Source organism: Salvia miltiorrhiza, chromosome 4 (assembly GCF_028751815.1).
Source record: "Salvia miltiorrhiza cultivar Shanhuang (shh) chromosome 4, IMPLAD_Smil_shh, whole genome shotgun sequence".
Lineage (NCBI taxonomy): Eukaryota > Viridiplantae > Streptophyta > Magnoliopsida > Lamiales > Lamiaceae > Salvia > Salvia miltiorrhiza.
This window is the reverse complement of record NC_080390.1, coordinates 42,942,599-42,956,676: the sequence shown is the minus strand read 5'-3', so window position 1 is coordinate 42,956,676 and position 14,078 is coordinate 42,942,599. Positions and strand designations below refer to the sequence as shown.

Below are 14,078 nucleotides of genomic sequence, written 5' to 3'. Positions count from 1 at the left end.
ACAACCAACACTGGTAATTCAATTGTGAATTCATAATTCAGTTGTGAATTGATCGAGTTAGTTGTGAATTCAAGAATATTAACCAAACAAATTAATTCAATTTTCACACAATTTTCGATTTTCATATCCCCTATTGCTAAACAAATCAGCACGCATATTATTTACTCTATCTCCTATAATGATATTAGTAGTTAGGGATGTCAATCGGGCCAGTCCACCGGGTTTTCGGGCTAGCCCTATCGGGTTCCGGGTTAGTCGGGTGCGGGCTAATCGGGTTGGAGATTTTTTCGGGTTGTAAATCTTCAACCCTAACCCTAAACTTTCGGGTTTCGGGCTAGCCCATCGGGCTAATCAGGTTAAAGGCGTAAAAATAAAATTATCATTTGTATTTTATTATTCCTAATGATCTAATGTATAATGTATAAAATATACATAGATATTAAAGATATAAATTATATAGCAAAGCATGAAATGCAAAAATATATTTACCTGCGTCAATCGGGTTTATTGGTTTTGAATCGGGTTTCTGTAGATATTAATGCTATCGGCTCATTAAATCTATAGAGCGTCTGTAGATATTAATGAAAAAATTCAATAATCCTGCGTCAGAGTTTATTGGTTTTGAATCGGGTTTCTGTAGATATTAATGCTATCGGCTCATTAAATCTATAGAGCGTCTCTTACGGTTGTCAGTCGATTAGGGTAGTAATTAGTGAAGCGTCTTCCTGGTTACCGAATAATTAAGGAGAAATAAGATCACGTCAGAAGCGTCTTCGGTGATTATAACTGGTTTGTTTGCATGATTTAAAGTTATTTTTGCATCGATGATCGGAATAATTGAGCTAGGGTGAGAAGCAAATTTGACCGAAGAATTGCTTTAACTGCCGCCGCAGTTGACTGTACCGATCGAGAGCTGGAACCTCGATTCCGTCCATCTTCGGCCTGCGTCAACCTTCAGCCGCGGACTCAGAGCTGCGTCAATCTTCAGCCGCGGACTCAGCCGCGATCCTCGCTCGGAGCCATAGTTTTCAAAATTTGTTTTTTGGTCGTCGCACGCCGATACACCACGATACATGACTGATTGAGTCGTCGCACGCCGCCGCCGCCCGTCGTCTGCTCCAGTCAGGAAATGACTTCGGAAACGTAAGGTGAAACTGCTCGAAGACGATTGGCAAATAGCTGCTCGATCCGGCGGAAGATGAAATAGCTGCTCGGTCGCAGATTTCTCGCCGCCGATCTGTCGAGCAGCTCGCCGCCGATCTGTTGCTTTTCCGATTTACCGATCTGCTCGCTGCGAATCCGCCGAAAATCTCAGTTTTTTCGATAAAGTGCTCGACGATTTGTGTAAGAGAAGCCCATCTTCTGTTGTCCAAGAAGGGATTTCTTTGGATGACATGAGCACCCCGCCTGCTACCATGGCTTCCGATTTTCCTTCGATCTCCAACAACTTTGTAAGGACTATGCCTGCTTCTTCCGGTAAGAACCAAACTCGGCCCTCGGACGTTCCCTCGAGTTCCAACCTCAAACCCGCTTCTGAGAACAGCAAGAGTCATTCCGAAGCTCTTGTCAACTCGACGCTGCATGGAATATCTAGCCCTAGCGATGAGGCGAAAAGGAACAAACTCTCTTTTGCGCGAACGGTCCAGCGATCAGTTCCTAAACCAGCAGATGTTTTCGCCCAGGACTTCAACGCTCTTCACCCGGTAAACATTGGCAACAAATCTATTCTTCGGATCCCAGAAGCCTTGTATCAAAGTAAACTCAAGGAGTTTGAGTTCGCTGTTCACGCCAGGCTTTTGCTGAATAAGGGAGACGCCCCCAGATTTGCTTCTGACATTAAACAAGAACTCATGGCTTTATGGAAAACCTCGGATGCGATCCGTGTGGTGCCACTAGGGAAAGGTTTCTTTTCGATAATTTTCGCGAACGAATATGAGCTTGCTACGGCAAAATCTAGGGCTACTTGGAAATTAAACAAAGGTATTATTCGAATAGGGAATGGGTTCCGGATTTTGACCCATACAAAGAATCATCTGCTCTCTCCCAAGTCTGGCTGAGAATCTATTATCTTCCTCACGAATACTGGCATCCGGAAGTGATAATCGGCATCGCCAGATATGTCGGTCTTCCTATTAAACTTGATGGTTTTGCGTTTTCTGGGCAAGTGGGTCACTTTGCTCGTGTTCTTGTCGACATGGATGTCTCTAAGCCTATTCCCGAAACTCTCACGGTGGATAAGGGGACGCGCTCGTTCGAGGTTGAATTCGTATATGAAAATTTGCCGCATTTTTGTGGCTTTTGCAATCTTGCAGGTCATAACATTGCTCAATGCCGCCGCAAGAAACAGCAGGACAATAACACTGACATCACGAATCCTACAAGCTCGGATCAACCTTCTCTCAAAAACATTCACAACAAAACTATGGGGAAAGAATGGCAGAAAATTAAAGAGATTCCTATCGGTAATTCTTTCGATGCTTTATCTCAAGAGCCTTCCGGAGATGAGGACGTCAACCAGGAGCCTCTTATTGAAAAGGAGAAGACTTCCATTATCAGCGCTTCGGAACATATTAATCACACTCCCACTGAGGAGTTTCAGACAGATGGGGCACAGAATTTGCCCCAGTGCAAAGAAGGTTTGTCCGGACCTGATTTGCTTGCAGCTGCGTGCAGACCCGTTCCTGATTCGAACACCGTACCACAGATTATACTCGAAGATGAAATTAGTAACAAGAACACTGAGACGGGTTCTTTTGCTGATAAGGAAGTGGCCTTGGGAAACATGATGAAAGTGCAGATTTTAGAAACTACATTATATCAAAATCTAAAGGCTGATAGTGCTAGTGAAATTCCAGAACAAGAGACAAACTGTCAAACAGTTGGTGCAATTAGTCATACTACAAATGAGATGATTGAAGCCGTGCCAATCAAACGGGGGCGGGGTAGGCCGCCTAAGCAAACTGTCGAACAGTTGGTGCGCACAGCTACTCCGACTATTAAGGATCGTCTACGACAAAATCAGGCAGCTCCTATTGGGGATCAGGTAGGACAACTTCAGGGGACCACGACGGAGTTTAACTCTTTGGTTAAGGAAGCGGTGGATAAAGACGTCCAAATTTCAGATTTCCTTATCTCTCAAACTTCTTCTGCTGCTGGTAAAAGTATGGACACCGCTTCTTCACGGAAATGGGGTGATATGGTGGATGATGATTATGATCCTCAGGAGGAGGACGCAAAAATCCATCTTTCTCAATGAATATTCTATCGTGGAATATTCGTGGTATGACGGACACGGCACGTAATTTGCTTCACAGTTACTGTCATGTTCATCATCCTATTATTCTGGGCATTATTGAGCCTAAGACTAACTTTCTTCATATTCCGGCCTCCTTCTGGAACTCTATCAATTTGACTCATTTCCATCAAAATGATCGCGCCCCTCATGCTTCCAACATCTGGATTCTCATCGCCACCGGGGTTACCTGCTCGTTGATTATGTCCACGGAGCAGATGGTTATTTTTGACATCTTGTTTTCTAGTTATTCTTTCAGAGTGGCTATTGTTCACGGGAGTTGTAATTATATCACTCGCAGGATTCTTTGGGATGATATCTCTTCTTGTATGGTCCCTCAAATGGTGATTCTTGGGGACTTTAATGCTGTGCTTGGAGCTCATGAGCGGCGTGGACGCCGGTTTCCAAGTCGGGTTTCATGTAGAGAATTTCAAGCTTTCATTGATAGTCATACTCTCATTCAAGCTCCCACCTCTGGGCCTTTTTTTACTTGGACGGACAGACGTAAATTTCCTATGACTACTGAGTCTGTGCTGGACCGCACTCTTTTCTCCGAGGATTTTGCTGCGCAATGGCACTCTTCTGAGAGCCTGGTTTTGCCTCGTCTTGGCTCTGACCATGCTCCTATTTTGCTTAAATGTTCCGCTCCTCCTAATACCTCTGGCGCTCGTCCTTTTCGTTTCCTGAACATGTGGAGTTCTCACTCTGATTTTATTCCAATGGTTCAGCGTTCTTGGGCTCCTATTGTTGATTCGAATTGCCCCATGGTGCGTATGATGCACAAGCTGAAACGTTTGAGGAAGGAGCTCAAAATTTGGAATAAATCCACTTTTGGGAACTTCAACACTTCGCTTGAGGAGCTCTATAATAAGCTCTCTTCTCTTCAGGCACATATCGATAATGTTGGCTATTCTGAGGCGCTCTTTGATCAAGAAGTTGAGCTTGAAGCCTCTATCTCGGTCATGCTCTCTCGGCAAGAGGATCTGCTTCGCCAGAAAAGTAGAATTAGATGGCTCCAGGATGGAGATCGAAATACTCAGTTTTATCATAACATGGTGAGAATGAAGCGCGCTAGCCATACTATCAAGCATCTTGAGATTAACGACGTGCTGGTTGAAGATCATAACACTTTGGCGTCTCATGTGGAAAACTTTTATAAATCTCTTTTTGCGGAGGATTCCAATCCTGGGGGCGATCTTTCGTGGATTACTAATTATATCGCCAGTAGCCTCACTTTGGATCAGAAGTCATCTATGGTTACTTGTCCGACGGCGACGGAGATCAAAGCGGTGGTCTTTGCTATGGACAAAGATAGCGCTCCAGGCCCGGATGGCTTTGGAGGTACTTTCTATCGTTCCGCTTGGGACATTATTGAGCATGATTTCACTTCCGCCATCAGAAGATTCTTCACTCATCATTATCTCCCTTCGGGTCTCAATTCCAATACTCTGAGCCTTCTTCCCAAGAAAGTTGATGCCAAGGTTATCTCTGATTATCGTCCCATCGTTCTTGGCAATTTCTTTTTCAAAGTTATTGCCAAGATTCTGGCGATCCGGCTGAATGCTGCTGCGGCCACCATCGTCTCCAACAATCAATTTGGTTTTATTTTAGGACGTTCTATTCATGAGTGTATCACTCTTGCCTCGGAAGGGGCGAACTGCATGGAGAGGTCTTTACACGGCAAAAACATGGCTCTCAAAGTCGACATTCATAAGGCCTTTGATACGCTTAGATGGGATTTTCTTCTGTTCGTGCTTCAAGAGTTTGGCTTCCCCAATATTTTCTGCTCTTGGATCAAAACTATTCTCAGCTCGGCTCGCATCTCTATTCGGTTCAGTGGTGCTCTCTATGGCTATTTCGAATGCGGTCGGGGGGTAAGACAAGGAGATCCTTTGTCTCCCATTCTTTTTGCCTTGGCGGAAGATGTTCTTAGCCGTATTTTTCAGGATGCTGTTAATCGGGGTTTAATCACCGGCATGCATTTCTCGAGATCTTTGAGTTTCCCTTCTCATCTGCTTTACGCTGACGATGTGCTCCTGTTCTGTCAGGCCTCCAAGCGTAATTGCATTATGATAGACTCGATTCTTCAGCTCTATGCCACGGTCTCTGGTCAATATTGCAACAAGCATAAGTCTACTCTGTACTTCGGGAAAGGGGTGTCTCCTGGGCGACGTTCTCGGCTTCAACAGATTTTGGACTTCAACATTGGCTCCATGCCTTTCACATACTTGGGAGTGCCTATTTTCTCGGGTCGAGCTTCTTCTGCTAAGCTTCGACCTATCTATGATCGGATTCTTGCCCATTTCCCTAGGTGGCAAGGTGCTCAACTCTCTATGGCGGGCAGGCTCTGTTTAGTTTCTTCTGTTATCAACAGTGCTGCGGTACATAGCATGCTTGTTTATAAATGGCCGGCGAAACTTCTGCATGCTCTCGACAGAGCTTGTAGATCGTTCATCTGGACTGGGAGTACTCTGAAGAAACCTTCCTTTTCTGTGAGTTGGATCAGAGCTCGTGCTCTGAAGGAACATGGCGGCATTGGAGTCAAATCATTCTCTGACATCAATAATAGTTTCATGTTTCGGCTGGGTTGGTTTATTATGAACATGAACAGCTTCGGCTATCGGCTGCTTCGTCAGAAATATCTCACTCAGACCATGGATTGGGCTTCCCAATGGGCGAGTTCGTCGATTTGGACTGGTGTTAGAAGGACGATTCGGGAGATTGTTTCGGATACCTTCTGCACGATTGGCACTGGAGATTCGATTTATTTTTGGAGAGATAATTGGCTCGGGTATAGACTGATCGACAAACTTCATATTCCGATGTTCATGACACCCTATTTCTCTCAGAAGATTTCAGACTACTACTTTGATAATAAGTGGCACCTCACTTCTAGTTTTATACAATCTTTCCCGCGCATTGCTCTCGACATCATATCTACCCCCATTCCTGGATTGTCTGACGACAGATCCTGGATTCACTCGGGTTTCGGGAACATTACTGCTACTTCGGCCTTTGCTCACATACGACCTCAGTTCCCTAAGGTCGACTGGGGCTCCTGGATTTGGGCCCCTTTTATCCCAGCTCGGCGATCTCTCTTTGTCTGGTGCACTATTGTTGGCAAGCTCCCTACCTTTGATATGAATCACCTCCTGGGTATTCAGGGGCCTAACCGCTGCACTTTATGCTCGGCAGCGGAAGAGACGATGGATCACGTTCTGTTGAACTGTTCCTTCTCGGCTTCCATTTGGGCGGATGTCTTTCGTTGGTTTTTGATTAAGCAACCTTTGCCGTTGGACGTGGGCAGCATGATTCGCTTCTCTATCCACCAGAATAACAGCAAACAAGTTGGCAATTTATGGAAAGTTGGGGTGGTCTCTCTCCTCTGGAGTCTCTGGTCTCACCGCAACAACGTCATACACAAAAATTTAGCACCTTCACGCCACTTGATTCTCAAGCAGGTCCGGGTTTTTCTTTGTGAAGCGGCCAACAATTTCGTCCTTGGCACTATGGCCAACTCGATTTCTGATCTTCTCATTCTTAAGAATCTTTCCATCGCTGGACAACCCAGGAAGCCTTTCTCCTATATTTACGTTGCTTGGCAACTTCCCCCTCCGTCTTGGATTAAAGTTAATACTGATGGTTCGGTTCGTGATTGGAGGATTCATGCGGGGGGCGTCTTTAGGAATGCCTTCAATGACGTTCTTGGTTGTTATCATTTTTCAGGCGGCCAGGGGGTTGCGTTCGAAGCAGAGCTTTTAGCTATTATTATTGCGATTGAATCTGTGCATCATGCCAAATGGGAGAGAGTTTGGTTTGAGTCGGATTCTTCTTACGTGGTTCAGCTTCTTCAGTCGCTCTCTGAGACGGTTCCTTGGAGATTCAAGCCTCGGTGGAAGCTTGCTCTCTCCAAACTCCACACTTTCACGTGGCGCATTTCTCACATTTTTCGTGAGGGCAACAGATCGGCGGATTATTTGGCTTCTCAAGCTACGGAGGAGGGTTTTTGGCCTCATGCCATTGCTGGTTTAAATGATTTTGTCAAAGAGGATGTTTCTATTCCCTATTTTACTCGTTTCGCTTGATTTTTTGGTTTTTTTCTCTTGGTTCTGGATCGGTTGTAAGCCGGGAGGCCTAAGGGTAATGGTTCGGCCGGAATCCTTGAGACCTCCTAACTCAGCTCTGTCAACCTTGGTCCTTGACGAGTACTCTTTTTCCTCAGCTGTTATGAGGTTTTAACGAGGCTCGGCCCTTAGTCTGCAGCTTTGTGCTTTCAAGGGTGTTTGGTTTTCCGTTGTTGTTTCTTTTCTTTTTAATAAAATCTTATTTCAGCAGAAATGCAAAAATATAAGATATTCAAGATTACATAAACAAAATTATATTAAAATGAAATAGTAAAATTTAACATGTATCAATGCACTAGAATTAATCTGGATTATTACTGAATAATTAGTGGATTTGACATGCACGTCATTGACAGAAAAAAAAAATTGGTATCTCTTTAAAATGAGATACTAATAATTAATTTCTAACTAATGAGATACTAATAATCAATTTCAACAAAAAAAGTCGTAATTAATTTCACTTTTTTTAATGAGATTGCACACACACACACACACATATTCTAACTAATTAATTTCACTTTTTTTAATGAGGCTACATATATATATTTAAGCAAATACCATAGATCTAAACATAGCAGAAGTTGTAACTGGATACATCAGTCACGATTCCGTCAGCCCACCGGGCCAGCCCATCGGGTTTTCGGGCTAGCTCTATCGGGTTCCGGGTTAGTCAGGTGCGGGCTAATCGGGCTGGAGGTTTTTTCGGGTTGCGATTTTGCAACCCTAACCCTCTAATTTTGTCGGGTTATTCGGGTCGGCCCACGGGTTTCGAGCTGCATTGACATCCCTATTAGTAGTAGTATATTTTTATATATTCAAAACTCGGATATGCGCACACCCGCTCGCTCGCATCTTCAATACCTTCAACCTCAAAAAGCCAGCTGAGAATCAAAAGAAATTCGAAAGCTTGGAATCGTGGTCGAGGAGTGGACGACAGATCTGTTGTAGGTCTTCACAGGGAACAAGTTTGCCTCTAGGGAGAGAAAGAAAGAGGAGAAAGAGAGAAAAGAGAGAAAGAGGAGAGAGAAAGAGTGCGTACACAAAAAGAGAGAAAAGAGAGAGAGGAGATTTGTGATATTTTTTTTAACAATAAATTTATGCAACCCACACACTAGTATAATAAGGAAAATTTTGATTGATTTTATTTATTTTTTAAAATAAAAATAGGATTTAGTTATTTTACTATATTCTCTATATTGTACTTATTTTTTTTTGTATTTTTTATTTTTAATTTATTTTTTAATAAAAATAAAAAAGTTACTAAAAAATTATATTAAAAATAATTACACTGTATAGAATATGATAAAATAACTAAATCTTATTTTTATTTTAAAAAATAAGTTAAATAAATTAAATTATTTTTTATTTAGATAAATTGTGGGTGGCCACAATGTGGCTGTTTTGCATTACTCTTTTTTTAAAATGTGTAGTGTATTTGTGATTATGTATTTGTGGGTAATTTTTTAATTTTAATCTTAAGGACAGTTTAGTTATTTAACACAAAAAATGGATAATTTTTAAAGTTTTTATTTGAATGGATAAATTTTTAATTTACTATAAGAAATAGACTAGTTTGATATATCGACTCTATTTTATAGTGTTGCATAGAATACCTTTACTAAAAATAAAAATAAAATACTAAATTGAGGAACAGATTAAAATAAAAGAGGTGGTCTTGGGTACATCCGAGTTGTCATGTACCCAAATCCTGATTCAAACCCGCATTCTAACTCAAATCGTATAAATGACATTATTCGATTATACAAATGACACTACCTGTAATTGACACTATTCTGTTATACAAATGATATTACGTATAAATGACACTATAACATTGTAAATGACACTTACTGTAATTGATACTATAAGATTGTAAATGAAACTATAATATTTTAAATAACACTATAAGATTGAAAATTACATTATAACATTTTAAAATGTTACAGTGTCATTTATATAATTAAATAGTGTCAATTATAAGCAGTATAATTTGTATAACTGAATAGTGTCATTCGTACGATTTGAGTCAATATGCGAGTTTGAATTAGCATACGGGTCAAGATCTGAGTACAGATCAACTCGGGTGTACAGAAGATTTTGTCAAAATAAAAATATGGATATTAAATTGTGCGACGAAGGGAGCATATAACTATTGCTTCATATATCATATACTCATATTAATGCTTATGCGACATAATTTATATATCCTATAAATACTTATGAGACAAGAGGTAACAATTAATGTGTTCATCATTTATATTTATATACATTTACGGGTAAGGGTTGATTATTGTGACTTTGTGAGAATTTACATTTTTTATAAGAATAATGCAACTTTCTATAAAATGAATATATCCGCTATTTAATTAAGACATTAAAAAAAATTGGCTCCTCCAGAAATTTGAGCCCATATAATGCATTAACCAAGAAAAATAATGCATTCATTACAAATATTCACAATCGAAGAATTAAAAATAATTTCTACACTCATAATTATTAGTATTATTATCCTTTGAACCATTTTCCATAAAAATATATTGATAATGTAAATTCACATGCACATGTATGCCAGCTTTAAATAAAATTTGAGGAGTAATTATTAATCTTCAAACAGCTAAAGACAAAAAAGGTAAACAAAATAAATGAATGGTGAATCTTGTTTTAGGCTTTCTTCATAAATAAATATCATGAAAACCCTTAAAGTATATTCGCTTTATAAATAATACCCTGAAGTTTTTAAAATATTCTCTAAACCCTCAAACTATCAGGTTTTTATCAAATATATTCCGCATCTATTTTTCGATCACCAAAAATGTGATGTGACTCGTCGGATGCCACAATTATATATTTTATTTTTCTTAAATGCACTGGCAAAAACGACGTCGTTTCGTAGCATATCATTTTAAAAAAATCAATTCTGAAATTTAAAGTTCACTCCTATCGTGTTTGAAATCCATGCTAATAACCTAAAATTAGGGATAAACACGATAGAATATGGTACGAAATGAAATCGTTTTTTTCCATGTCATTTAAAAAAATAGAATATAAATTACATTGTGTCATTCGGCTAGCCACATCACATTTTTCGTAACCGAAAAATAGATGTTGGATATATTTGATAAATGCCTGATAGTTTGATGGTTTAAAGAATATTTTAAAAGTTTCAAAGTATTTTTGATAAAGTGTATATAATTTAGGAATTTTCATGATATTTACCCAAAAATAAATATAAAAATAAATATGAAGCAAAGTTCATTTTGTTTAAATGACCAGACGAGACCAACAACCCTGGTTGAAAGCCATCAAGAAAAGAGTGTAGGCCCACTCAAATCTATGCTAATTTCATCATATCTTTACCATTTCAAACATGATCATGTATATTTTTATTTTAAAATGACAATCTTACGTGTATATTTATTGTATAATTAAGGGTATTTACAATTTCGCTTATAAATCGTAATTTTGTTTTTTTGTTTTTTTTAGGCGTAGTTTAAATCGTAAATTAAGTTAATCAAATTAGATCATATTTGTCCGATCTGATATGGTTTACAGGTTGAAAAAAGCAATATGTTTATATTTTTAGAAACAAGCAAACCAAACAATCGTAAATTATAATATACTACCTTCGTCCCTCTTCAAATGACTTAAAACTATTTTGGGTTATTCCACTTCAAATGATCCAACTCAAATTTAAAAATAAAATTAAGTATTTAACATTACTTTTTGGATTGTCTCATCACCACTTTACATCTTTATCACACATTTCTTAATTTTCGTACCCAATTTTTTTAGGCCATTTAAAACTGGATGGAGGGAGTAAATTTTTTTTGAAAGAGTAAATTGTAATATAATTAAACACGCAAACCAAACAATCTGTAAACAAAAGTAATTACTGATTAAGATTGATTTTTAAACAAAAAATAAACCAAACAATCGTAAATTGTATTATTATTATTATTATTAGGGTTAAGGTACAGATACCCCCCTGAACATGACCCCCCTAGAACGTATACCCCCCCCCCATTCTCCAACTTGGTACAAATTGCCCCCCAAACTCGACGGAAAGTATACAACTAACCCCACGCCACAAACGGCCGTTAGACGCCGTCCAGATTTTTTTTATTTAATATTACATGTGGGGCCCACCAAGAATGAGTGTATGCCAGGAAGTAGGTTAGAGCTCCGCCGCTGATCAAAACCACCACTTCGTGGCTGCAGAATCGACTGGAATCCAATCCACGATCCCAAAACGCTACTCCTTGGCCGAAATTTCCCCCGCCGCTGCGAAGAACGGCACCAAATTACCAGCCCTATTCCTCGCCCCGGGCCCATCTCCGGCGGGAGGTCCGTCAGCCGCTCCCACCGGCCGCAGACACAGGAAAAACAACAAGAAGAGAATAATCGGGTGGTCTCTCGGATTCGTGGCCGGAGTAATCGGAGGAATCTTATCTGGATTAGTCTTCTCCTTAGTTTTCAAGCTGCTCCTGCTCCTAATCAACGGCAGAAACAAGGATACCGGAATTAAAATATTCTCCCCATTGATCAAGAAGCCAGAAGACCTGGCCTTCTTAGAAAAAGAAGACGGATTATCATCGCTCAACATCATTGGAAAAGGCGGATGCGGCGAAGTCTACAAAGCCGTTTTACCGGGAAGCGACGGCAAGGAAATCGCAATCAAGAAGACACGGAGGAGCTGACGAAAGAAGACAGCAAGCTCCTCAACAAGAAAATGCGGCAAATCCAATCCGAAATCAAGACGGTGGGAGAAATCCGCCACCGCAACCTCCTGCCCCTGCTGGCCACCTCCCGCGGCCGGATTGCCACTACTTAGTCTACGAGTTCATGAAGAACGGCAGCTTGCACGACTACCTGCTGCAGGTGTCGAGAGGGGAGAGGGAGCTGGAGTGGGCGGCGTAATATTAAATAATAAAAAAAATCGGAACGGCGTCTAACGGCCGTTTGTGGCGTGGGGTTAGTTGTATACTTTCTGTCGAGTTTGGGGGGCAATTTGTACCAAGTTGGAGAATGGGGGGGTATACGTTCTAGGGGGGTCATGTTCAGGGGGGGTATCTGTACCTTAACCCTTATTATTATTAGTGTATTTATCTGTTATAGCTAGTGAGAATGAATATGTTCGTGATAAATGAGAATAATGAATAAGTCAATATCAATCTAAGAATAAATTGTTTGTAATGCACGAATAGCGTATTAAGTTAATATGGTGAAATTGTGAAAAATGATCGTATCAACAATTATGATTTTATGTAGGGTAAAGGTCACTTTTTGTCCCATCGTTTCAACGAATTCTAAAAAATGTCCCACCCTAACGATAATATCAAAACGGTACCCAACCTATCACAAAAATATCATCTGTGTCCTGCAAAAAAAATTCAGGAATCAGAAACTTACGTGGATTGTCGGACTTACGCCATGGCAAATCCACGCAGACTCATTTAATCTAGGTGGAATTAATTTTTTTGCAGCCATTTAAAAAGCCCAGAACGGCACCGTTTCAGCCGTTCTTCTTCTCCTCTGTCTTATATCTTATTCAGACGCAGCACTCTTCTTCAAATCTCAACATTTGCCCTAGTTTCAAACGCGGCACTCTTCTTCCCCTCTCTTTTATATCTTATTCAATCTTCAATTTCCATCATTACAAACTAATTCGAAAACTGATTCCATCAAATTAGACATAGCAGCAGATACAAGAAATTTGGAAATTTTCAAAAAATTATTCAAATTAGGATTGAGTTCAGGCTGGAAATTTTCGAATGGAATTTAGGAACAAATATGCATAAAGAAGCTGAAGAAGTAGGTTGAAGAACACCGCGATTGGGGATGGCACGCGATACCTACCGGAAATTTTCAGACGCCTCTAGGGCTTCTTCAGGCCACCGCAATTGTTAGGGCTTCTTCAGCAACCGCCAGCTTTTCATGCGCGATTTGAAGAAGACATTGAAAGCCGCCACGATTTCAATGAAGGCCGTCGCGATTTCAAGAAGACAAAGACAACCGCGTTTTTTTTAGGAACAAACTTTGAAGTATCGAGTGTTTTTTTTCTTACACAGAGGAGAAGAAGAACAACTAAAACGGTGCCATTTTGGGCTTTTTAAATGGCTGCAAAAAAAATTAAACCACCTAGATTAAATGAGTCCACGTGGATTTGCCATGGTGTAAGTCTGGCAATCCACGCAAGTTTCCTATTATCGGAAAATTTTTGCAGGACACTTATGATATTTTGTGATAGGTTGGGTACCGTTTTGATATTATCGTTAGGGTGAGATATTTTTGAGAATTCGTTGAAACGATAGGATAGAAAGTGATCTTTACCCTTTTATGTATGGACAATTCCTCAAATCTTGTTCATTCACAACAAAATAATTTATTTGTGCTTCGGTTAAAAAAAATGCTTTTGAAGGAAGAGATACTATTTCACCAATCAAGCCAAAGATATCTAACATATTCATACCTAACGATTTTCCACAAAGTGGTGACGAAACGTATAACTTGTACAAATCTTTCCATCTTCCAAGTCGATACGATCTTCGCCCCTCCAGGATTTAAACACGGGTTTGAACAGTTATTCACGCATTACAAGCGTGCAGCTTATTTGTAGATTTATATTGGCATATTCATTATTTTTCTTTTACACAATAAATTTG

The 14,078-nt window shown here is 40.0% G+C and overlaps 1 protein-coding gene across 1 annotated transcript; it reads left to right on the top strand.

Moving 5' to 3' along the window:
• The first annotated feature begins 3,282 nt into the window (after positions 1-3,282).
• Positions 3,283-12,333, top strand: LOC131023474 (uncharacterized). The gene is made up of 2 exons (XM_057953016.1): positions 3,283-7,161; positions 12,031-12,333. The coding sequence occupies exons 1-2, from the start codon at positions 3,283-3,285 to the stop codon at positions 12,331-12,333; spliced, it is 4,182 nt and encodes a 1,393-aa protein (XP_057808999.1).
• The last annotated feature ends 1,745 nt before the right edge of the window (positions 12,334-14,078 follow it).